This window comes from Oryzias melastigma, linkage group LG18 (assembly GCF_002922805.2).
Source record: "Oryzias melastigma strain HK-1 linkage group LG18, ASM292280v2, whole genome shotgun sequence".
Lineage (NCBI taxonomy): Eukaryota > Metazoa > Chordata > Actinopteri > Beloniformes > Adrianichthyidae > Oryzias > Oryzias melastigma.
Window position 1 is genome coordinate 25,457,457 of NC_050529.1, and position 20,286 is coordinate 25,477,742.

General features: G+C 43.5%; 1 protein-coding gene across 2 annotated transcripts; it reads right to left on the reverse strand.

Annotated features, from left to right (window-relative positions):
- Positions 1–2,954: 2,954 nt before the first annotated feature.
- On the reverse strand, positions 2,955–18,464 carry fxr2 (fragile X mental retardation, autosomal homolog 2). 2 transcript variants are annotated; one of them, XM_024287466.2, is made up of 17 exons: positions 17,800–18,464; positions 14,160–14,212; positions 13,449–13,542; positions 11,660–11,731; positions 10,071–10,219; positions 9,876–9,969; positions 9,679–9,795; positions 9,379–9,549; positions 9,233–9,311; positions 9,047–9,156; positions 8,722–8,808; positions 5,585–5,804; positions 5,330–5,506; positions 5,007–5,201; positions 4,821–4,928; positions 4,669–4,751; positions 2,955–4,586 (listed from the first exon to the last, which is right to left on the reverse strand). In XM_024287466.2, exons 1-17 carry the CDS (start codon positions 17,848–17,850, stop codon positions 4,476–4,478), a joined length of 1,971 nt encoding a protein of 656 aa, XP_024143234.1. In that variant the 5' UTR covers positions 17,851–18,464; the 3' UTR covers positions 2,955–4,475. The 2 variants fall into 2 exon arrangements, with proteins under 2 accessions (XP_024143234.1, XP_024143233.1); XM_024287465.2 differs by having other exon boundaries at positions 8,999–9,156; positions 17,800–18,463.
- Between the last annotated feature and the right edge of the window lie 1,822 nt (positions 18,465–20,286).

Below are 20,286 nucleotides of genomic sequence, written 5' to 3' on the forward strand. Positions count from 1 at the left end.
AACAGTGCTGCTTTCAGGGACCGTCGGAACACAAGAAAATAAAACAGTCATGAAATCTTGAGACTGGATCATTTATTCTTTAACTGTGGAGTTATAAATACATTTTGGGAAGAGTTTTGTTTTTGGTTTTCCTCTAAAATTGCAGCTCCATGGATGTAAAAAATGTTTTATTGTGGGTGGTGATATAATGAACCAGAAAACATATCTCTTAATGTCCTGCCACTGCATAGAAAGTTTTTTATTCAGAAAAAAAAATTTAAAGACCAAACCACTTTTTAATACTTTTCACAGAGAGCTGTTTTTATTTTCGGTCACTCAATTATATAAAAAAAGAAGAATGGCTTAAAATTACTTAGTTTTGTTAAATACAAACTTAATAAAAAGCCCTAACAAAAGTTAAGTAGTCATTTTTTAAAATCTTTTCGTGTACTATTATGTTAAATCTCTTATGTTTTTTTTATATATGTCTTACATGTTATGTTGGATAATTGTTATTTATAATGTCGTAATGACATTGCAGTTCCATGTAATGTAACTCAGTTGTAAATAAAGCAAAAACTACATCAACTGGAAAACTAACCTACAGGGATGCATTAGTCTCACTCCACTCATCTTCTGATCTATTTTAAAAGTGTTTCCAGTACTGTTTTAAGTATGATTATGCAATTTTAAGACAAAATCAAGAGAAAACATGTTTTAGTCATTTTCTAGGACATTGTTTCTGCAAAACAGCAGGAGTTTGTTAGAAATTCAGCCCCGAGTTGTGAGCGGGACTGATGGCATGGAGTAAGCCTTCCTTCTTTTCCCATCATCCCTTTGTTTACACCAGGGGTGTCCAAATTCAGGCCCGTTTTCCAATCAGAACATGTACTCCATATTGGTTAAACACACCTGATCCAGGTAATCAGCAGTAGCAGGGTTTCTGGAAAACCAGCCGGAGGCCAGCCCTCGAGGCCTGGATTTGGACACCCCTAGTTAAAACTCTCTCCTGTTGCTTACAACCCCTCACAACTCCAACCTAAACATTAGCAGTTTAACAAAAATGGTGACCGATGTCAGAATCCAGTCTTTCAGTTTAGATCCAGATTCCAGCTCAGATGATGAAAACAAAGACGCTCATGGATCCATTTGTGGAGCAGGGAGCTCGATTCTTGTCTGCGTTTTTTCCACTGCACAAATACGATCTTTTTCAAAGGGGCTTTTTTCATCTGGTCTTGATTTATAGCAATTTAAATGAAGAAATACTGGTACTCAGAAATTAAGTTTTGATCTTACATTTCTTTTCAGGTCCATCATCAGTGAAATGCCACAAGAGAACGTCCTGTTTTTGCAAAACCTGGGGATCATCTTGACCTCGGCGTATCGCTCACCTCACCTTCTCCATCAACGCTGACGACCATCATTTCTGTGACCCGACACTCATCAGTGAACAGGACAGTAGACCATTGCTGCATTGTCCAGGTCACATGGTCATTTTGTCTGTAAACGCATGACACTGATGTCCCATTGAAATGGTTTTTCTTTTAGAGATGTTTTTGTTTTGTAAGTAAGCATAAGTAAAACACACTGAACACAGTGAGACCATTAAGAGGAAAACACTAAATGAGATGTCAGTCACCACAAAACAATTGACTTGCTATCCTGAAAACCTGTGAAGTGAAACAAACATAGTTTACAACATTCACAGAGTTAAAGTCCCATTATTCTTCACATCCCTAGATGTGTGAAATTTGTTCTCGGCATTTGACCATCCTCTGGGGGAGTGGTGAGCTGTAGACACAGCCGACCGTGCTCAGGATCCATTTGGTGGTTTGACGCGGGGGTCCCAAAACTATAGCCCACGGGCCAGATCCGGCTCACCTCCACATCGCAGACTGAACTGCTAACAGGAAACGCTGTTAGCATCAATCAGAGACTGAACTGCTAACAGGAAACACTTTGTTAGCCTACAAACTGACCCCGGCCCCACATCAGCAAAGAAAATAAGTTATGTGGCCTTCACAAGAAAAAGTTTGGGGACCCCTTGGTTTAACCCCCCAATCCAACCCCTTAATGTTGAGGGTCACTGGGTTCCATTTTTAGAGTCTTCAGTAGGACTCAGCCCAGATTTGAACTCACAACCTTCCAGTCTCAGGGCAGACACTCCATTCCCAGTGTCACTTAACCATCAGTCAATGAATGTGACATGACTTAATGCACGTGTTTTAAAGAACAAAAAGCTGCAAAATATGTATACCAAACAATGAAAAGTTCTTTATTGCCATCAGAACATGAGTGAGAAAACCAGAGACAAAAATCTGACATAGTGAGGAGTCATCTGTACAACCAGCATCCATACAAACACACACAACAGCACACACACAGGGATACAGACACATGAGGGAGTACAGTGCTCACACAACGAGGTATAAAGGCAAACACGAGCGTACGATGCCGTTCTCCACTCACACACATGCAACTGAACCAAGGTACAAATACTCAAGTGCTCGTTTATTCTGTAGAAACAACACAGATGAGCAACAATGTACAACTGCAGCAGCATCGGGTGATCTTGGTTCAACCGTTCTCCCACACATCCACTTCTCAAAACCTTTGGTCATGTGAACACTTGTCATATTTGAATACTGTCAGGCTCCAGAAACGACTCGAGGTCCTTCAAGGACCCGCCTGCTGACAGACGGTGGGATGTTCAGGGCGAACACGTGGATTCAGTCACGAATAAAGTCGTCCCCTCCAGAAGGCAGAGGCTCTACGTTAGTTGGACATTCAGTGTGTACATTAGCAGCAATTCTAGTGAATGAAACGATGGCTTTGCAAGTCAGATTAATAACACCCTTTCGTCATGCACAGGACAGGCACCATCTACCAGTCAGTCACTAAATGCCATGCATGTTAGAAAAATAGACTGCAAACTCACGAGACAGAGAAATCAATGTTCATCTCCACAGAAGAGGTTGATTTCACTTCAATGTTTTATTTCATATTTACTAAAGATGTGGAAATAGCAACAAAAATATATTGAGAGCGGTAACCAAGACAACAGTAACAACATGAGCAGAGAGCCACTGAGGTTTCCAGTCTGTCTCTTACTCCAGTTTGCCAACACAGACAGACCCCCCCGCCGGGGTTCGCTCCTCCCGTCCTGTACAGTGACGACTAGCGCGCCTGTTGCGTATGCCTGGTTTGTGTACCTGTGTGTCATGTGGCTCTCAGTTCATTTGAAGCTCTTCCACAGTCTGCAGTCTCCAGGCCCTCCCCGCAAGCAGCACCCCCGACAGCAGAGTTGGTTCTGTGTTTGGAGCTGCGCGCTGCAGTGGTTGATCAAGACACTAGTGTGGCTGGAAGCTTGAGCCGCTGCCCCCCCCTCTGACACAGAGAAAGAGGTGCGGTTTAGTTGTTGTAAGTCTAAATCTAGATTTCAAGTCTGCCGTCGGCCTGGCCGGAGCCCGTCCTGTTACAAGGCTTTACAGGTGCAGCCCTGGACCCTTGAAAGACCAAAATTCGGGCTAGAAGCCACAGCATGTCCGCCTTCGTTGTGTTGCTGCATCGCCCCCACCCATGTTGGTTTTGTGGTAGCAAAACGTCTTAATGGTGCACGGACACAGGTACGTCTCCTCACGCTACACTGACCCGAAGGCTGTCCACTCCACACGGAATGAGGACCAGCGCCCTGAATTTAACGTTTGGCACCAGACTTTGTTTTCCTCACGTTGGCCAGCCAATCTGTCTTTCGGGATCCTTTTTTTTGTTTTTTTTTCTTTTAACGGAAAGGTTTTTTCCTTCCTTCAAGCCAAAAAAAGGAAGAAAAAAAAAGATAAAATTACTAGTACCTCTCTCACCTTTCTTCCTCTCGTAAAACAAAAGCAACCTTAAAGGAAAAACTCCGGTTTTTATTTTAGTTTTTCAAATTCAAGGCACAATATCTGTCAAAATCGCAACCGGTCCATCTTCACTGCGAGGTTCAGTGTTAGAACTTCACTTCGACTGAGCTCTGCTGACGACCCAAATCTCTCTCGGTGTCGGTATCTCAACACCAACTCGCCTCGTTTTGGCTGAGAGCAACCACCGACTCTAAACCAGTGATCAACAATGAACGCAATAAACAAAAAAAGGACACAATTACACACAACCTTTTGAAAAAGAAAGGAAAAAAGAAATAGTGTCTTATCCCGTTTGTGTTTCAGTATTTTTGAAATCAAGTCATTTCCACCAGCTCTTTTTTGGCAAGCTAGTTGTGTTTTAAATAAGCACTAAGTACTGATAGATAGAATAGCATACACCATTTTCTTGTGTTTTTTAGTAGATGCGTTTGTCGCTTCTTTTTTTGTACTTTTTCACTGTCATAGTATGAACTCGGGTATTTGTCATGTACTCATTACTCATCTGTTAAAGGTTTAAGTTAATGCAAGCAGGGACAGAGTTTGCCGTGGAGTCTTGCTCTAGACTTGGGTTCGTGAGGGTCCGGCGCCGTCTCTTTATGAGACCCCGTTGACCAGAGTCAGGCTTTCGCTGGCGGAGCTCACGCCTTTGCTGGGGGAGCGCTTGGAGGGCGTCTGCTCGTCCTTGTTGGCACTAGTGCCGTTTTCCTGAGGAGAGACATGGTGGGGGGGTTCACCACTCTGTGCTCTGCATGTGTAGACTGGAGTAGAGCGGGAGTCTAGCGCGTACCTTGGGCTCAGCGTGGTTTTCCTTCTGGGGGAGGTTCTGCCTGCTCTGCGACTCGGGCCGGGATATGTAGTCAGCAACCGTCACTGGGATCAATCAGAACTATTAGTCAGAGCAAACCCGTGATCAACAGCTCCTGGTGCTCTGGGACTCACCGCTTTCCCCCGGCTGCCTGTCACGACTGCTGGACCCCCCCTCTGGGCGCCCACCCCGGTTTCGGCGCCGGCGGCTTCGGTTGCGACGCTGAGGTCGAGCGTCCTCGTCTGGCAGGGATCAGAAAAGACGAGATGCAGTTTCTGATGGATTACAGAAATGGATCAGAGAAAGCTGCGGCGCCTCACCCAGCCCGTTCTCACTGGGACCCGCCTGGCCGTCTGACTCCGTGGCGGCGTCCATCACGCTCGGCTCCTGGTCGTTGCGGCGGCGCCGTGATCGCCTGCGGCGGTCTCCTCCAGTGCCGTCGCCGATGTCTGTGTCAGCCAGCTCTCCCTCCCCCTCCAGCAGAGAGTAGGGGTTACTGTCCGGGTCCCTCAGTACTGCAGACGCCACAAAGAAATACCATGACTGGATCTTCAGCACATTACTTATGGTTTCAACACCAACTCTTAGTTGTACAAAGAAGCAGAACTTCTTTCAGGAGCTCGTTAATCGTTGGCGGGACTACCTGAGCTGATGGTGCTGGAAGGCTTCGACATTGGCCCCCCTCGCCCCCGTCCTGATGTAGTGCCTCGGCCCCTGCCGCCCCGCCGGGAGCCCCTCTCGTCGCTGCCTAACCCTCGGGGCCTCTGCTCTCGCTCAGCATCTTCGGGCTCAGAGGCGTTAGACAGTTCAGAGTTGGTGCCTGCATATATAAATTCAGGACGGCATCAGCGTTTGCCAGAAACAAAACCAATGAGCAGCTGCATCAAGGGGTTCTAACCATATCCAGAGTACTGGGAGTTGGAGGCTCTGCGACCACGGCCACGGCCCCCGTATGTGCGGGAAGCGTGGAGCGAGTTGCTGCTCTCGTCCGTTAGGTAGCCCTTTTCGCGATCGGGTCCTGGGCCACCGCTTCGGCCGGGAGCGGCGCGGTACCCGACTCCAATCTGACGGAGCTGCTCATCTATTTGGAGGCGCTCGAGGCGCAGCTGCTCCACCTCCTGCAGAACGACAGGCAAGAGCTGAAGACAACTAGAGACATGGCAGTAACTGCGACAATGCTAGTATGAATGCTGTAAGCTGAATGTGGCTACTCAAGATGCTAGAGCTGAAAATACTGAAGCTGAAAGGTTACTGAGATATTAGCTACATGCCAAATTAGCCTAAAAAACAAGAAAAATTTCTAATTTTGCCAAAACAGTTAAGACATCCTTCAGCTATTAGCTCAATTTAGCCTAAAAACTGGGGAAATATCTTATTCTCCCAAGACAGCTAGCATAATGCTAATATATTAGCTAAACTCCAAATTATATTTAAAAAAAATTGGGAAAAAAGTCAAGTTTCGTAAGAACAGCTAGCATAATGCTAAAATATTAGCTCAACTAGAATTATCCTTAAAAACAACTGGAAAAAGTCTCATTTTGTAAGAACAGCTAGAATAATGATAAAATATTAGCTAAAATCCAAATGTTCCCTAATTAAAACTGGAAAAATGTCTCATTTTGTAAGAAAAAAAAAAAAAGAACAGCTAGCATGATGCTAAAATATTACTCAACTCTAAATTAGCCGAAAAAAGATGAACAAAATCCTAAATTTGCCAAAAACAGAATGTTGCTAAAATAAAATCTAAACTCAAAATAACCCTAAAAAACACTAAAAGCTGAACATTTTAAAGTTTGAATGGCATCTTTAGCTGAAAGTTAACAAGCTTCAAAGTGCACAAAGTTTTTTAAGGATTTGAACAAATTCCCCTTTATTTCCTATAGGGCAAGTTTTGCTTAATATTCTAAAGCTATAAAGTAACAAAAGTACAGTAGTAATGTCCTGAACGAGCTGAACGCTTTGATACCAAGATGTGGGACCGAGTTTTTACGTGCTAAAAAAGGAGCAAGATCCTGGACTGATAAGCAGGTGCAATTCAGCTTTCCACCAGTAAGTGTCAGTAAAGACTAAAGTTCAGACACTGATCAGTGAGCAGCTGCAGCCCTTAACCTTTAACACTGGAGCTCCAGAGTCAATGTTCTTTGATTTACTGAAACTCTTCCACGATCAACATAATTCCAGTAGATTGTGAAGGAAAAAAAAAGCGGCTCATCGATGAGCCGCTTTTTTTTTTCCTTCACAATCTACTGGAATTATGTTGATCATGTTAAAAAGTTCCAGTACGTTAAAGATCTTGTGCTTAGCTGTTAAAGGGTTAACTTATTGCTTCATATTCTCTTTATTGTGGTTTCATTATTGTTCCACCATCATTCAATCTGCTTTTAACATGCGAGCGTCCAAACATGATTTCAGGGAGCACTTTTGTCACTTCAGACTTTGCAGTTTGACATGTCTGGAGATGAGTGAAGTGAGCAGCAGGGTTTTATAGCAGCAGTGGGGGGAGTCTAGCTTCACCTCATGACAGCTGACTCCACCAATGACAGCTGACGCTCAGGGGAGGTGTGAAGGAAGAGAGGCAGGGAAGGGGGGCTTGATGTTATTTTTAACAGGTCCAGATAGCTGGTAATCTATACTCTGGTGTACCCTTCACCCCACCCCCAGAGGGGGGCTATTAATAAAAGCACATGAGGTAAGGGCAAAATGAGGCCCTCTCAGCAGCTATCACATATGGCAAGACCCGTGTGCGGAACTTTGCTTCACTTTAGTGCACACTACGGCCCGCGGGCCGGATCCGGCCCTCCTCCACATTTGGCCCCAAACACTATCAGAGACGTGTCATTTTTTATGTTTATGAACATATGAGATGATAAAAATAAAAGATAAACCAAGCTGTGGATCAGGACAAGTATCTGAGGACTCGGGTTCTCGTGATCTGCTCCCAAAAATTCAAGAATGAATATCCGCGACATCCAAATCACTGATTCATGATCTTTATAAATATAGTGAAGTAAAATATCATGTAGTAAAACATTCAATACAGATACATGTTGGATTTTAACTTATGAACTAAAACAAAGTCGAATGAGCTGTAACCACAAGTAAATCTCCAAAATAAAGCGTCAGTAAAGCTTCCTGTTTTCAAAGTAAAACTTACGAGAGCTTTTCTTAATAACTGAAAATATACTTGTTTTATATCACGATATATATCATTATTGTGATACAAAATAATTTATATCGTAATATAATATTTTTTCCATATCACCCAGCACTAGCTGGAAGTCCCTCCCCCTGCAGGAGCCAGCCGCAAAAAAAAAAAAAAAAAAAAAGAAAAAACGTAATTTGTGTCCGAAATCATTGTCTGGAAGTGCTCGACCATTACCCCCGCTTTAAGCTTTCAACCAATTTTCCATTTTGAAATACTGTAACTGTTTAGTGATCAGCTGATTCACAGAAAAAAAAATGTAATTTCTCCCGTCTTTCTCTCTGCAGGTAACCAGGTGTAGTTGTACAAATGTGAACACTTGTTAATATTGACTTGAAAGAAATAAAACAATTAATGCTCTCTGTACATTTGAAGCTCAGTGGGCTAGGTGAAGGGCTGACACTCAGGAGCCCTGGGTTCAATTCCCAGGGTTGTCCACTGATCCCCACCCAGATTGGGTCCTTAGGCAAGACCCTTGATGCTGCTGCCTAACTGGGTCCCTGTGCCCCTCAAGTACAGGGTTGTGTCAGGAAGGGCATCCGGCGTAAAAACTCTGCCAAATCACTGATGAGAAACAGTGGGTGCTGTTACGCTGTGGGGACCCCGAAAGGGATAAACCGAAAGTGAACTACACTACAGTTTGAAAGGGTTTTTCCACTCACACAATTCAATTTTCAATTTTATTTATTTACAACCGACTAAAGATTCAAAAATTTCTGCTTCCGGCTACAGATTGATTGTGGCGCCATCCTTACAGAGTTCACTGTAAAATTGCAGTAAATTCATCTGAAGCGATGACAGTGGCGCCCTCTCCTGGAGGAAAGAGTACCAACCTGAAGGTAGGAGACGTGGTACTCCAGCAGAGCCTGGGCGTTGCTGATGTTTTCCTTGGTTCCCACAAACACAAAGGGCACCATCCCCTGATGAAGTAGAGAAGAGGTTTCCGTAAAGCAGAAAGACACCAGCCCATCAGAGACAGACAAATGTTTGGTTGGCAGCAGAATGCGACAGGATCAAAGCAGACGGCACAAAAAACACTTCAGCTATATGAGTGGAGAGTGGGGCGAGTGATCGCGAAGGGACTGGGAGGCGGTCGAACTGTGCATTCACCTCTTTGCTGCCAGCAGTGTCGTCTCTGCCGGCCCCCTGCCTGCCTACCTCCTCCCGGGGAAGCTTTTTGTCGTTGTCTCCCTCGATCCGGACTCGGACCACGCCCGACTTGTCAACGATTTCCTGGATGACTTTGCCATTCTTTCCAATGACTTTGCCTGTGCAGCAGAAAGGGCCGTCATAACCCGACACATCCACGAGCAAAGATGACCCGCCTTTATGCTGCTCACCCACCTACTAGACTCCTGGGCACCTGGAAGTAGTCTTCCTTAAACTCTAGATACTCTCGGGCCTGTTTGACTGCCTCAGGAGTCTGTGGAACAGCAAACAAAATGATGCTACTCATTGAGACAAATGAACAATCACCCACGTGTTCATACCTCTCCATAGATCCTGAATGTGCAGCTTTCCTCCTCCAGCTCGATGGCTGTAACTCCAGGAACTTTCCTTGCTTGTTGGATGTTGGCACCGTGAGAGCCTATGGCCAGGCCCATCAGGTCCTCTCGGACTCTCACCTCTTCTTGGTATGCAGCTGCTAACTGTTTACTCGTCTGAAAAAGGATGGCACACACCGCTGTGACCTCTGTGTGGGACCGCAAGCTCCAGCGTGCAAACAGCCTCAGGTTATCTGCCCCGACACCACGCTGAACGACCCAACTTTACCAGAACAGTCCACTTACCTCCAAATGTTTGGTAGCTTCTTCGTTCCGGGACATTAAGATGAGCTTGGTACGGATGCTACGGAAATGCATGTCGCTCAGCAGAGTCGCCCGCTTCACCGTCGTCTCATTCGTTGACTGTGGAGGAGAACGACGACGGGGATTTGGCTGAGTAATGGACCAGAGAGGGAAGCTGAGAGAGCATCTGCAGGACTCACCAACACGATGAGCTCATGCGTTTGTGCGCTGTAGAAGATGCAGTTTGCCCCAATAGCTTTCCTGAAGTCTTTGTGAATGCTGTCATTTGCACAGCTGTCAAAAAGAAACATGTCCTTCAGTTAGAAATGGTTTCAATGCAAACATGAAAGGTTGTGTTCACACAGGAGGCAGCTTGAACTCCACGGCAGACTCACATGTCCCTCAGGTCTTCTGGTACAGGGATGGGGACTTTGTAGAAGGTGTTTCTAGAGGACGGGGTGTTGGGGTTTAGGGGTCTGATCCGCTCCGATGTGACGATCTCATTGTATGTGGCGTCACACGCCGCATATTCGATTACGTAGAACTGAAAGCAGCCAGAGAGAAGACGCATGAGGAGCTAAAACATAGCAGGAAAACACCTTTTAGGTGGTAAAATCATAATTAAAAACAGTTCAACAATCTACCCAAATGCAAAGAAAAGCGAGGCGTGCAGCAGCAGAGTGATGTCTCCCCCATGCCTCCATGTTCAAAGAGCTGAATTAAAGTCATCAGTCAACGCTCCACATTCCTGCCGGCTCTTATCACTCGACTCCAAATAACAGCAGCAGACCTGCAGCGGCTCCCCGAGCGCTGTATCACCGTAGATCTGCTCTCTCCAAAACCCCAGCTCATATCCTCAGCCTGCAGCTCTGACGGCAGGCTCAGACTGAATCAGAGTTAAAGTTGTAGTCTTGCATTAATACTTGAGCAGCAGAGCTGCAGACAGGCTTCTGTCTGATCGCCTCAGGCGACTAACACGAGAAAAAGGATTGATATGGATTTGATTCATCAATCCCCAACCAGGTTCATCTCTTTCTGCTTCTGGAAAACATTACGGCTGATGTTCAAAGTCATCCAACATCTTTAAATAGACTAGAGATTGTGTTGGAATTCATAGAGGATGTATTCAGACTGGAAAAATCATTTGGTCTGGATCGGATCTGGATCCTTGCATTTAGTCTGTACTCAGACTGACGTCTATCGGACATTTCTGTTTCAAACAAAACCATGTGATTAAAGATCTCTTCAGTCCTTGGCCAGGAGTAAACAGGGCGGGGCCAAGCAACAAAAGAATAATGGAAGTTCTATGCTTGGTAACCCTCGTCAGGATAGTTCATTGATTCAAACTTTATATCGTCTGCATCAACACTTTTTACTGCTCCTTTAGAACGGTGGAGCCCTGCTGCAAGATGTTTACTGAGGAGACGACGGCTGCGAAGGAACCCTGATATCTGTTTATGACAGATACATTGTTGGGAAAACGGTGAGAAGCAATGTGTATCACATTTAAGTTGTTTTTATGAGTCTGGATACATCCCACCACCTTTCAGTGAATTGTTGTGTCTGATCGATGTTCCACTACTCTGTCTACATCCCATAACGCCTGTTTACAGTAGCTGTTTGGTTCAGTTGTTCCACTCTGAGTAGAGTCTATTCAGACTGAGGAATCCCAGAGTGAACTGGAGCTCAGTCTGATTGGAAAAGAACAGAGACCCCCTCAAAAGATGGACGAGAGCGGTTCCTGCTCTACGTCTAACTTTGCCAAAACAGCTAGCATAATGCTTAAATATTACCTAAATTCCAATCCGGCCTAGAAACAGGAAAAATTGTCTAATTTCTCCAAAACAGCTATCATAATGCTAAAAAAATTCCAAAACTCTTAACTATAAAAACAAAAAAAACAAAAAACTGGAAAAATGTCTGAACTTGAAAGTGCAGAGGACCTCAGGGATTCAGTTTGATCACGGTGTGGGCAGAAACTCACCTCTCCCTTCATCATTCTGACCCGCGCCAGCCACCACCCACATGGCTCCTGCTCGTTGGCCCTGGAGTAAACCTAGCAGGAAAAACAACCTCGTCAGTCCAGCAGAAAACATTCTGGATGTGCAACAAAACGGATCAAAAGTTTCAGTCCAGAGACAACATTGCCCTTAAAGACCCACGCCGATGACAATGTATCAGGTGTTTTAACATGTTCTTGTGGCATTTTTTCTGATGATGGAGGGCACAGAGAAAGAAAATTAAGATGAAAACGGCATTTCTGAGTATTTCTTTAGATAAATAGTTACAAATCAGGAGCAGATGAAAACTTAAAAAAGATCATATTTTAGCATTGGAAAAAATGTAAATGGACGAAGTTTCCCTGCTCTGCTCCATTCTGATCATCCACATACAGACACATAGATCCATGAACGTCTTTGTTTTCCTCGTCTGAGCTAGAGTCTGGATCAGAACTGAACGACTGGATAGAAATGATATTTATCACAATTTTTATTGCACCAGTAATATTAGGTTGGAGTTGTGAGGGGGAGAATGTTAACAAGGGGATGATGGGAAGAAAAGGCTGGCTTACTACACACAACTCTGAGGCAAGTTTTTTAATTAACTCCTGCCGCTCTGCAGAAACTATGATCTAGAAAACAGCAAGTTTATAAATTTCAGCTAAAAACGGCATAATCATCCTAAAAGATCACTGGGAATGATTTCTCAATAGATCAATGATGATTGGAGACTGACTTAAGCATGTTTAGAAAGAGATAAAGGCATTAAGGTTCCACAATATTCAGAATGTGAGAGGTTAGTGATCGATATTGAGAGGATAGCGTGGCAGATTGCTCATGCTGATATGGAATGGCGATAACTTAGTGATTTACAGATACAAAGGTATCTTGAGAAAGCAGGAAACACTAAGGATGTAAATATTCTCCGTGAATCGTTAAAAAACGATTCAAACTTGTCAACATGTTCATTGGTGCAGAAAATTGAGGCCTATGCCTAAATTTAGAATGCAGAGCAGATGACATTTCTTCATGCAGGTGTTCGCACGCTTGCAGCAGACTTCTTCAACTGCGCTCCACCTCCTGGGAAATTCTCGCAGCTCCTTTGGATTTAAGAGTTTCACATCGTCCAGTCCCTCCAGGATTTCACGACTGCAACTATTAACGCAAATTCAAGCAAATCCTAAGATTTGCTTTTCACCCTGAAAATTGACATTTTCATCGGAGCTCAAACCCATCTACCGTGAAAACAATGCAGATTCAGGACCGTTTCCCTTCTGACTTCTTCCCGGGAGGCGTGCTCTTTTTATCAACTCTCTTTAACTCTGACTATTTTCTCTGCAAGCTGCGTGTGTTATTTGCGCTGAGTGCATGCTCAGTGGATGGGTTGGGGGTTGCGCAGATCGGGCGCGGAGCGTTCTGTCCCACATGGAGCCCAACATGAACCGAGTATGAAAGGATTTGTGGTCATTTCAGTTTTATGTATAATTATTTATTTGTACTGAATCCTTTCTGTTAGTAGGAAAACAGACAGGTCGATGTAAGCGGAAAAAAGAAAACATACTTGGTCTTAAAATACCTTTGATTTATTGTGTTGAGAAAAAAGGAAGAAAAAAAAATTGGAAAACATTGAAATCGTGACTTTAAAACTGACTGGAATCGTGTCTTGACTGAATCGTTACATCCCTAACGAACACGCCAAAACTTTGTGTTCTGTGTCAAGACAAGGACCAGAGTGTGTGGAGGATCAAATCAGCGCAGTGCTGCAGTTCTTACCTCCACCTCATCTCCTTCCCCGATTTCTTTGTGGTAGTCGGCTGGAGGAGGCAACCGCACATCGCTGAAGGGCAACTGTCTCTCTGGCTGCCAGCTGAGGCAGGACGACAAAAAAACAGTCAGTCAGTCAGGCACAGGTAACACCAGGGAAAGCTGCTGGGCTCCAGCCTTAATTCTAGTGATTGCTGTGGATCATTTTAAAGCAAATGATGACACTCATTTTTCTTGGACCTTTTACAGCTACAAGGGTGAACAAACTTTTATTTTATCATTTTAGTCAGCGGCCACTAACAGCAATAGAGTTAAAAGATAAAACATATTCTTTTTAAAACCACATTTATGTCACTTGGAGACACAAATTTCCATTTTTATTGTATTTCGCCGTAAAAAAAACAACCTCCATATGGCCTAAAAAGTAAAAAGAGAAGAGGGGGGTCGACACAGGCCTTCCCCCACCTCACATACTTCAGATCACTATTTTTAGGAGGTGCCTGCTCTACACTCTGCACTATGCAAATTGCAGGAGCAGAGGTGTGGTTAATAGAAAGGGAGAGTAGGAGGAGGAGCCAGGAGTAAAGGGGGAGTGACCGAGGTTAAAAAACGGCTGGACAAGTATGGGCAGCTGCATCAAAAGCAAGGGAAACTTAATTTAAGCAAACATCAGCAAAAGGCTGACTAGCTAACAGGTCAACAGAAAGGAAAAAAACTCACTTGTTTTCAAAAACGATTGTGAGTGAATCTTCATGGACATCTTTGATAAAACCCTGAAAGGAAAGCAGAAGAGACACATGGATGCCTGTGAGTGCAGATCAGAGGCTAAACCAGAGTGTGACGGATTTCCTGTGCCAGCAAACGCTGACGGCAGACCTCTACAGACTACAACAGCATCGTAGCGGTAGCTGGAAACAAAAAAGAGCATCCAGGGCTGCTGGAGAGCAGAGACATCACATCTCTGACACCGTTCTCTGGCTGCGAGTTCAGTGCTGAGCAAAGTGAGGAGAAACACTGACGGATCCTGACAGCCTGGAAATCTCACTCTGCACACAAACACACGCAGCATTCAAATGCTCTTTCTCAAGTGTAAACAGGAGGAAAGGGGTTTCACTCCACACTAGGGCTGGGCATCATTTATAATTTCCAGAAATGATTCGATTCACAAGAGCCTGAATCGATTTGATACCAAGTTTTTTTTCTCGATTCTTCAATTCAATTTTGAGTTTACACATTTATACACATTTGTTTAGAAATACATTCATAATAATTTGAATATATTTACATTAATCTGATCCAGTTCTCATACTGTAAATATATCAGTGAAATACTGAGATTGTTAATATCATACAGAGTTACATGGATTCTCTAAAGGAGAAGTTCTAACTAAAATGTTCAGATCATTAACATTGGAAACATTGTTCTGCTTCTCCTGGAGGACGTTTCAGTTTAGCCACAGGGTGGAGATCGTGCAATACCATTAGACCTTATTCCAGAAGAAGAAAAAATGATGCTTTAGACCACAAATGGTTAATTTAAAAAATATTTCCTTAAAAAGAGTTTGGAAATTTCCTGCCTGTGAGTTTATAAAGATGTTCATTTAGTCCGAAATGTATGTTTAGGTCGACCGAGTGTTAGCCGTCCTATGGGGAATTCCATTCAATGTTAGCATCAAATTAGCAGACTTTAAGCTTTATGTGTTAAATCAATTCTACTTTTATGAATCGATTATTGATCTGTTAAGTTTAAATCGATTCAAATGGATTAATCAATTTTTATCAACCTGGCCCTACTCCACACTGCTTACAGGACAGAGCATTCAAAGACAGTGGCTACATGAGGCAGCAACCAGAAGCTTTCATGTTCAACCATAAACGTGCATCAGCCCCTCAGCTGAGCAAGAACTGGACGGGCAGGCTGGCGGGTGTGACATGTGCAGAGGGGGGTGTTGCCATTTAAGGGCCGGACGGGTCAGGTGCTGCTGAAAGTGAGTGATGAGGTTTCTCTGAAGGGTCCAGCCCAGGAAGACACTGGTTTGTTCATGGATTTACAATCTCCCTCAAGAATGTTGCGATCCAGGACTGCTGCACAACAAGCTGCCGGCTGAATCTGAGACGCCAGGGTTCAGGCCCGCGTGCACGTTTGATGAGCTGGGTGTGGTGGCTGATCCACATCTGGTTTGTCATACCACTGGTATTTACACCTTGAATCATCACATTTTAGCAGCAGATCTCTCTAAAGACCTCCAGGTTAGCAAAGGCTTCACTGTCATTTAGCTTACAATGAAGCGTGGCTGCAGAAATGACAGATTTGTTGGACCCAAACACCGAAAGGTGTGGCAAAAGGTGACCAATTATACAAGAGTAGAAACCAATTCATTATTTTAAGGTCCAAATTTTACAGAGCCTTAACTTCCATGTTAGAAAAGGTTGTAATTGTAGAGCAGAAAGTGCTGCAGGAGTTTCAAGTCCCAGACCAATTAAATAAGAATAAAAAAAAAAAAATCAATGTTATCTTTTTGTTATGTTTCATTTATCCAACAATTATTTTTCAATGTGACTGAAAATCTACAAAAATCCTATAAATACAACAATAACTGCTGCAGACTGACAGTACAACTGCTCTCAATCATTTGATATTTTCAGAAATGAAATACAGACACAGAGAAGACGAGTTTTAAAATCCTCTTTGCCACACCTGGTGCCCTGCAGTCACTGCAAGCAGAGGAATTCAGCTCCCAACTCAAGGCACAACTTTAAGCTACACTCATAGTGCTCCGTCTATTCAGTCATGAAGCTTTACTAACGTTTCCAACCAATATTGTCTAGTTCAATATTCATGTTGTGAATTCAGTATTATGTGTAAAAACCCCAAAGCAACTGGACTCACATCATGTTCCATTTGTTTTGGTCAAATTATTTGTTATTCATTAATAAATATTTGTTTTTTTTAATGAGAATAACTTCTTGCGTTCATTTCTAACTTTTGTAGTTTTGACAAAATATATTTTCATGGAGTGTAAAGAACATTGATATTTAAGGTTTAGGGTGATTTGTTCTGGAATAATATTCCTGCCTTTTTGTTATTCATAATCATGTAAAAAAGTTACAGTTCTAAAGTTCTAAAAATTAGCATTCTGCTAACTTTTTGGACTATTTTGGCATTTACTAAGATTTTATAGGCTGTTTTAGGGTTTTTATGGTTTACCTAATATTTCAGCTAAATGCTAGCTGGCAAAACTTAGTTGTTTTTACTAGTTTTTTAGGCTAATTTGGCATTTAGCTAATATTTTAGCTGGCTGTCAGCCTTAGTGTTTTCAGCTCTCAGCCTCAGCATTCACATTAGCATTATCACAGGTAATGCTATATATCTAGTTCATAATTATGTTAAAAAGTTACAGTTTTAAAGTTTTAGAAATGTAGTCTAAGAGTGTTCAATAAATGTTTATCCTGTTCGGCCCGCAACCTAAGGTGTGTTTGATTTTCGACCCCCCTGCTATAAGCAAATTTAAAAATAAAATTTTTCTGGGTTTTTGTTGTCTTGTTAAACACAAATCATATATTGAATTGCTGAGGAAGTGAATAGTTGCATCTCTAATAAATCTTTATAGATAATTATCTTTAAACTAGATTCTGTTCAGTAGAAGAAGAATGTAAAGTTTTTAATGTGACTGAAGCCGTTCTGTGCACGTGTCCTGTACAAAGTGAGAGTTGCAAGATAACAGACTAAAGTGGAAAACATTCATTCATGCCAGCGTCACACTGACACCCAGTAAACCAGAACAACAGGTGAAGCTGCACATGAGTAAATTTAGGACCATCACTGGACCAGGGGGTGGATGGATGGGCGGGTGGGGGGTGAAAAGGGAAAAGCTAGAGCACATGGGCAAGGAGCTGACCCGTTACAGAGTCCAGACCAGTCCAGTCCTGTGGAAACCGCTTCCATTGAAATAAATAGAATTAGCAGTCAGCTGGAGTCTTTAGGTTTGGTTTCTCAGAAACAGAAACCTTCCTTTCCTCATCACAAGTTTGTTGGCGAGGTCATTCAACGTTTAGAGTAGCATCACTTCACGGTCAAAGGCAGCTGTCTGTCTGGATGGATGTGCTGCGAGAACCCACCACGAACCTCCCGAATTCCGCCCCACTTTGCCCTAAAAGTCTCAGCACAGGCCACGCGAGAGGATGAGACAACCTAGCATGACTGCTAGCTGCAGCTAGCTGTCCGGCACCAACAGACATCCTTACCAGACCAAACCATTCCGAACCCAGAACTCACAGGAGCCCCGCAGGGCCCGAGCCCGGCTCCACGAACCCGTTTCCGCTTTCGCAGAACTTTTCAGCGGGCGGTGTGAGCAGGTTACCTTGTAGAAGGCCCCGTTGGAGCCGCGAACTTCCACGGCCAGCCCGTCCATCCCCGTCGGTGACTCCGCCCGGCTGTGCTTGTCCGTTGCCGTAACGGCTCCCTGCGAGTCCGGTAACGTGACCACCCCCAGCTTCGCCGGCCCCTCGCCGCCCTCCGGCCGCTTGTGGACTTCCAGTGTTTCGGTGGAGGACAAGGGGCAGAGGTGACGGGGTTTGAACGAGGGTGTCTGAGCCGAAGGAACGCAGACGCCCGCTCCGACCGCCGGATGGGGGGAACCGCTGTCGTCGGGGGTGTTCGGTAGAACAGTAACGGCGTCGGCACGAGCAGACGGGGGGGAATCGACGGGGAGAAGCGAGCTAATGATGCCCGGGCTGGAGGACGATGACTGATGGATAATTAGCTTGGAGGCTAGCGACGTACACCTTGATGTTTTCAGGGATGCTAGCAGGCTACGAGCGGATAGCCTGGCTCGTGCGCGCGGCGTAATCTCTGCGTTGAATAATCTCACACAGGTTCGTCACCGGGGGTCGTGTCTTCTTATTTTCAGCGGCGTCTCTTCTTCACAAAGGCGTTTTTCAAAGCACCACCGCCCGGCGACTCCTCACACCGACCACCAATCCCCGCAAACACGCCGATTGAGTGAATCGGAGAGGGACTGAATGACCTGAAAAGCCCCACCCCTCCGCCCGGAGTCCCGCCCCCACTTCGTTATTAGACCTGTGATTGGTCAGAACGGTCAACAATCAATTTTAGATGGCATTCGTTGGTTTAGCAAATAAGGGTTGGTCTAGTGAAGGGACCAATGGAATCCACACAGTCGCATCCAGACGTCGCTCATTGGTTCATTCTGACGCCATTTAAAATGTTACTAAATTGACTGTCAGGTTTTGCCCACTCATGAATGAGCGAGGACCACCAGTTATTGTGTAAACACCACCACAGCCAGGTTACTATATATACTATACATCATGCTGGAAATGCAGGAAAACTCTAGCCACCTTGAGTGCATAGAAAACATGTTTTAAGGTAAGACCCACAGCAGGAGCAGCTGAAGAAGAGTGAAATGTAACAGAATGCCGGAGCAGCTGAATGAGTTCTCCAAGACATCCAGATATGGACAAGCAGCTGTGAAACCAGAAATGAGAGGGCAGGGAAACAGCTCAAACAGCACGGGAGCACCACAGTCCAAGCCCACTCCTTTCTGTACATTTTTAATCATGCAAACACTCAAACACGCTTTCAGTCATTTCAGCAATCTTGGTTTAAAACATTCAATTTGTTGAGGACATTACTGCTTGTAGTTTTGGTATTTATAAACTTTATAGTTTTTTAAAATATTGAGCAGCATAAGCTCCATTGGAAATGAATAAGAAAGTCTTCAAATGTCAAAACTTTAAGTAGATTAGCAAGAAGCCTTTAAATATATTCATGGGTTATGTTTTCAGCTTTTATAGTCATTTTTAAAAAAAATTGGAGTTTAGCTAATATTTTAGCAATATTCTAATGTTTTTGCTAATTTGTTATCTACACAGGTTTAATTTAGAGTTTAGCTTCTATTTTCAACATGCTAACATTTTTGACTAATTTAGTTTACTGAGGAATTTTAGGTTAATTTGGATTTTAGCTAATTTTTAAGCATGTGCTTGCTTTTTTGGCTAATTTGTTATCTACTAAGGTCTTAAAGGCTAATTTAGAGTTTAGCTCCTATTTTAGGCGCAGACAACGTTTTGGCTAATTTAGTTTACTGGGAAATGTTAGACTATTTTGGAGTTTGTCTAGTACTTAAGCAACATTCTAGCTTTTTTGGCTTATTTGGCATCTACTGAGGTTTTTTTGGGCTAATTTGGAGTTTAGCTCATATTTAAGCAACACACTAAATATTTTTTTGCAAAATGGGCATGTATTAGGGATTTTTAAGCAATTTTACCACATATTTTCAGAAATTTAGATTAACTTCAGCGGTCTTTCATACTGTAGTTCTGTACTGAAATTGGAAGTCTTTTAGCAAATTTAACATTTTGAAAATACCTTTGTATTTTCAGTAAATCCCTTCAGTGATTAAAGTAAATTACATAATCATTTTCAGCAAAAGGCTTCAGCATCTTTAGCGACTACTTCTGCAAAAAACATTCCCAGTAGCATTATCACAGGTAATGCAAGTTTTTCATGAGGTTTTATCTCTAATCTTGAATGTTGAAAGTTGATTGCTTTAAGGATGTTGCACGTCTCTCTTTTATCCCTCCTCTGGCTGAAGAAAAATAAAATAACAGTAACGTATAAAATTACAAAATAGCATTGATTTTGATTAGTTAAGTTTCTATAGTTATGGTTGAGGTGCACCTATAGCAAGATAAACTACGTATATGTTTTTCATCCATAATCAAGAGCCCTGTTCACTCAATGCTTCCTCTAGAACAGTGGTCCCCAACCACCGGGCCGCGGCCCGGTACCGGGCCGCAGACCCATTGCCACCGGGCCGCGGAAG

Coding starts and splice junctions, on each gene's coding strand:
- fxr2 (XM_024287465.2), bottom strand. CDS start 17,850: ATGGACGGGCTGGCCGTGGAAGTTCGCGGCTCCAACGGGGCCTTCTAC. Junction 14,213..17,799: donor CCAACGGGGCCTTCTACAAG/GTAACCTGCTCA, acceptor CTTTCCTTTCAG/GGTTTTATCAAAGATGTCCA. Junction 4,929..5,006: donor TCCCAGTGAGAACGGGCTGG/GTGAGGCGCCGC, acceptor GATCCCTGCCAG/ACGAGGACGCTCGACCTCAG.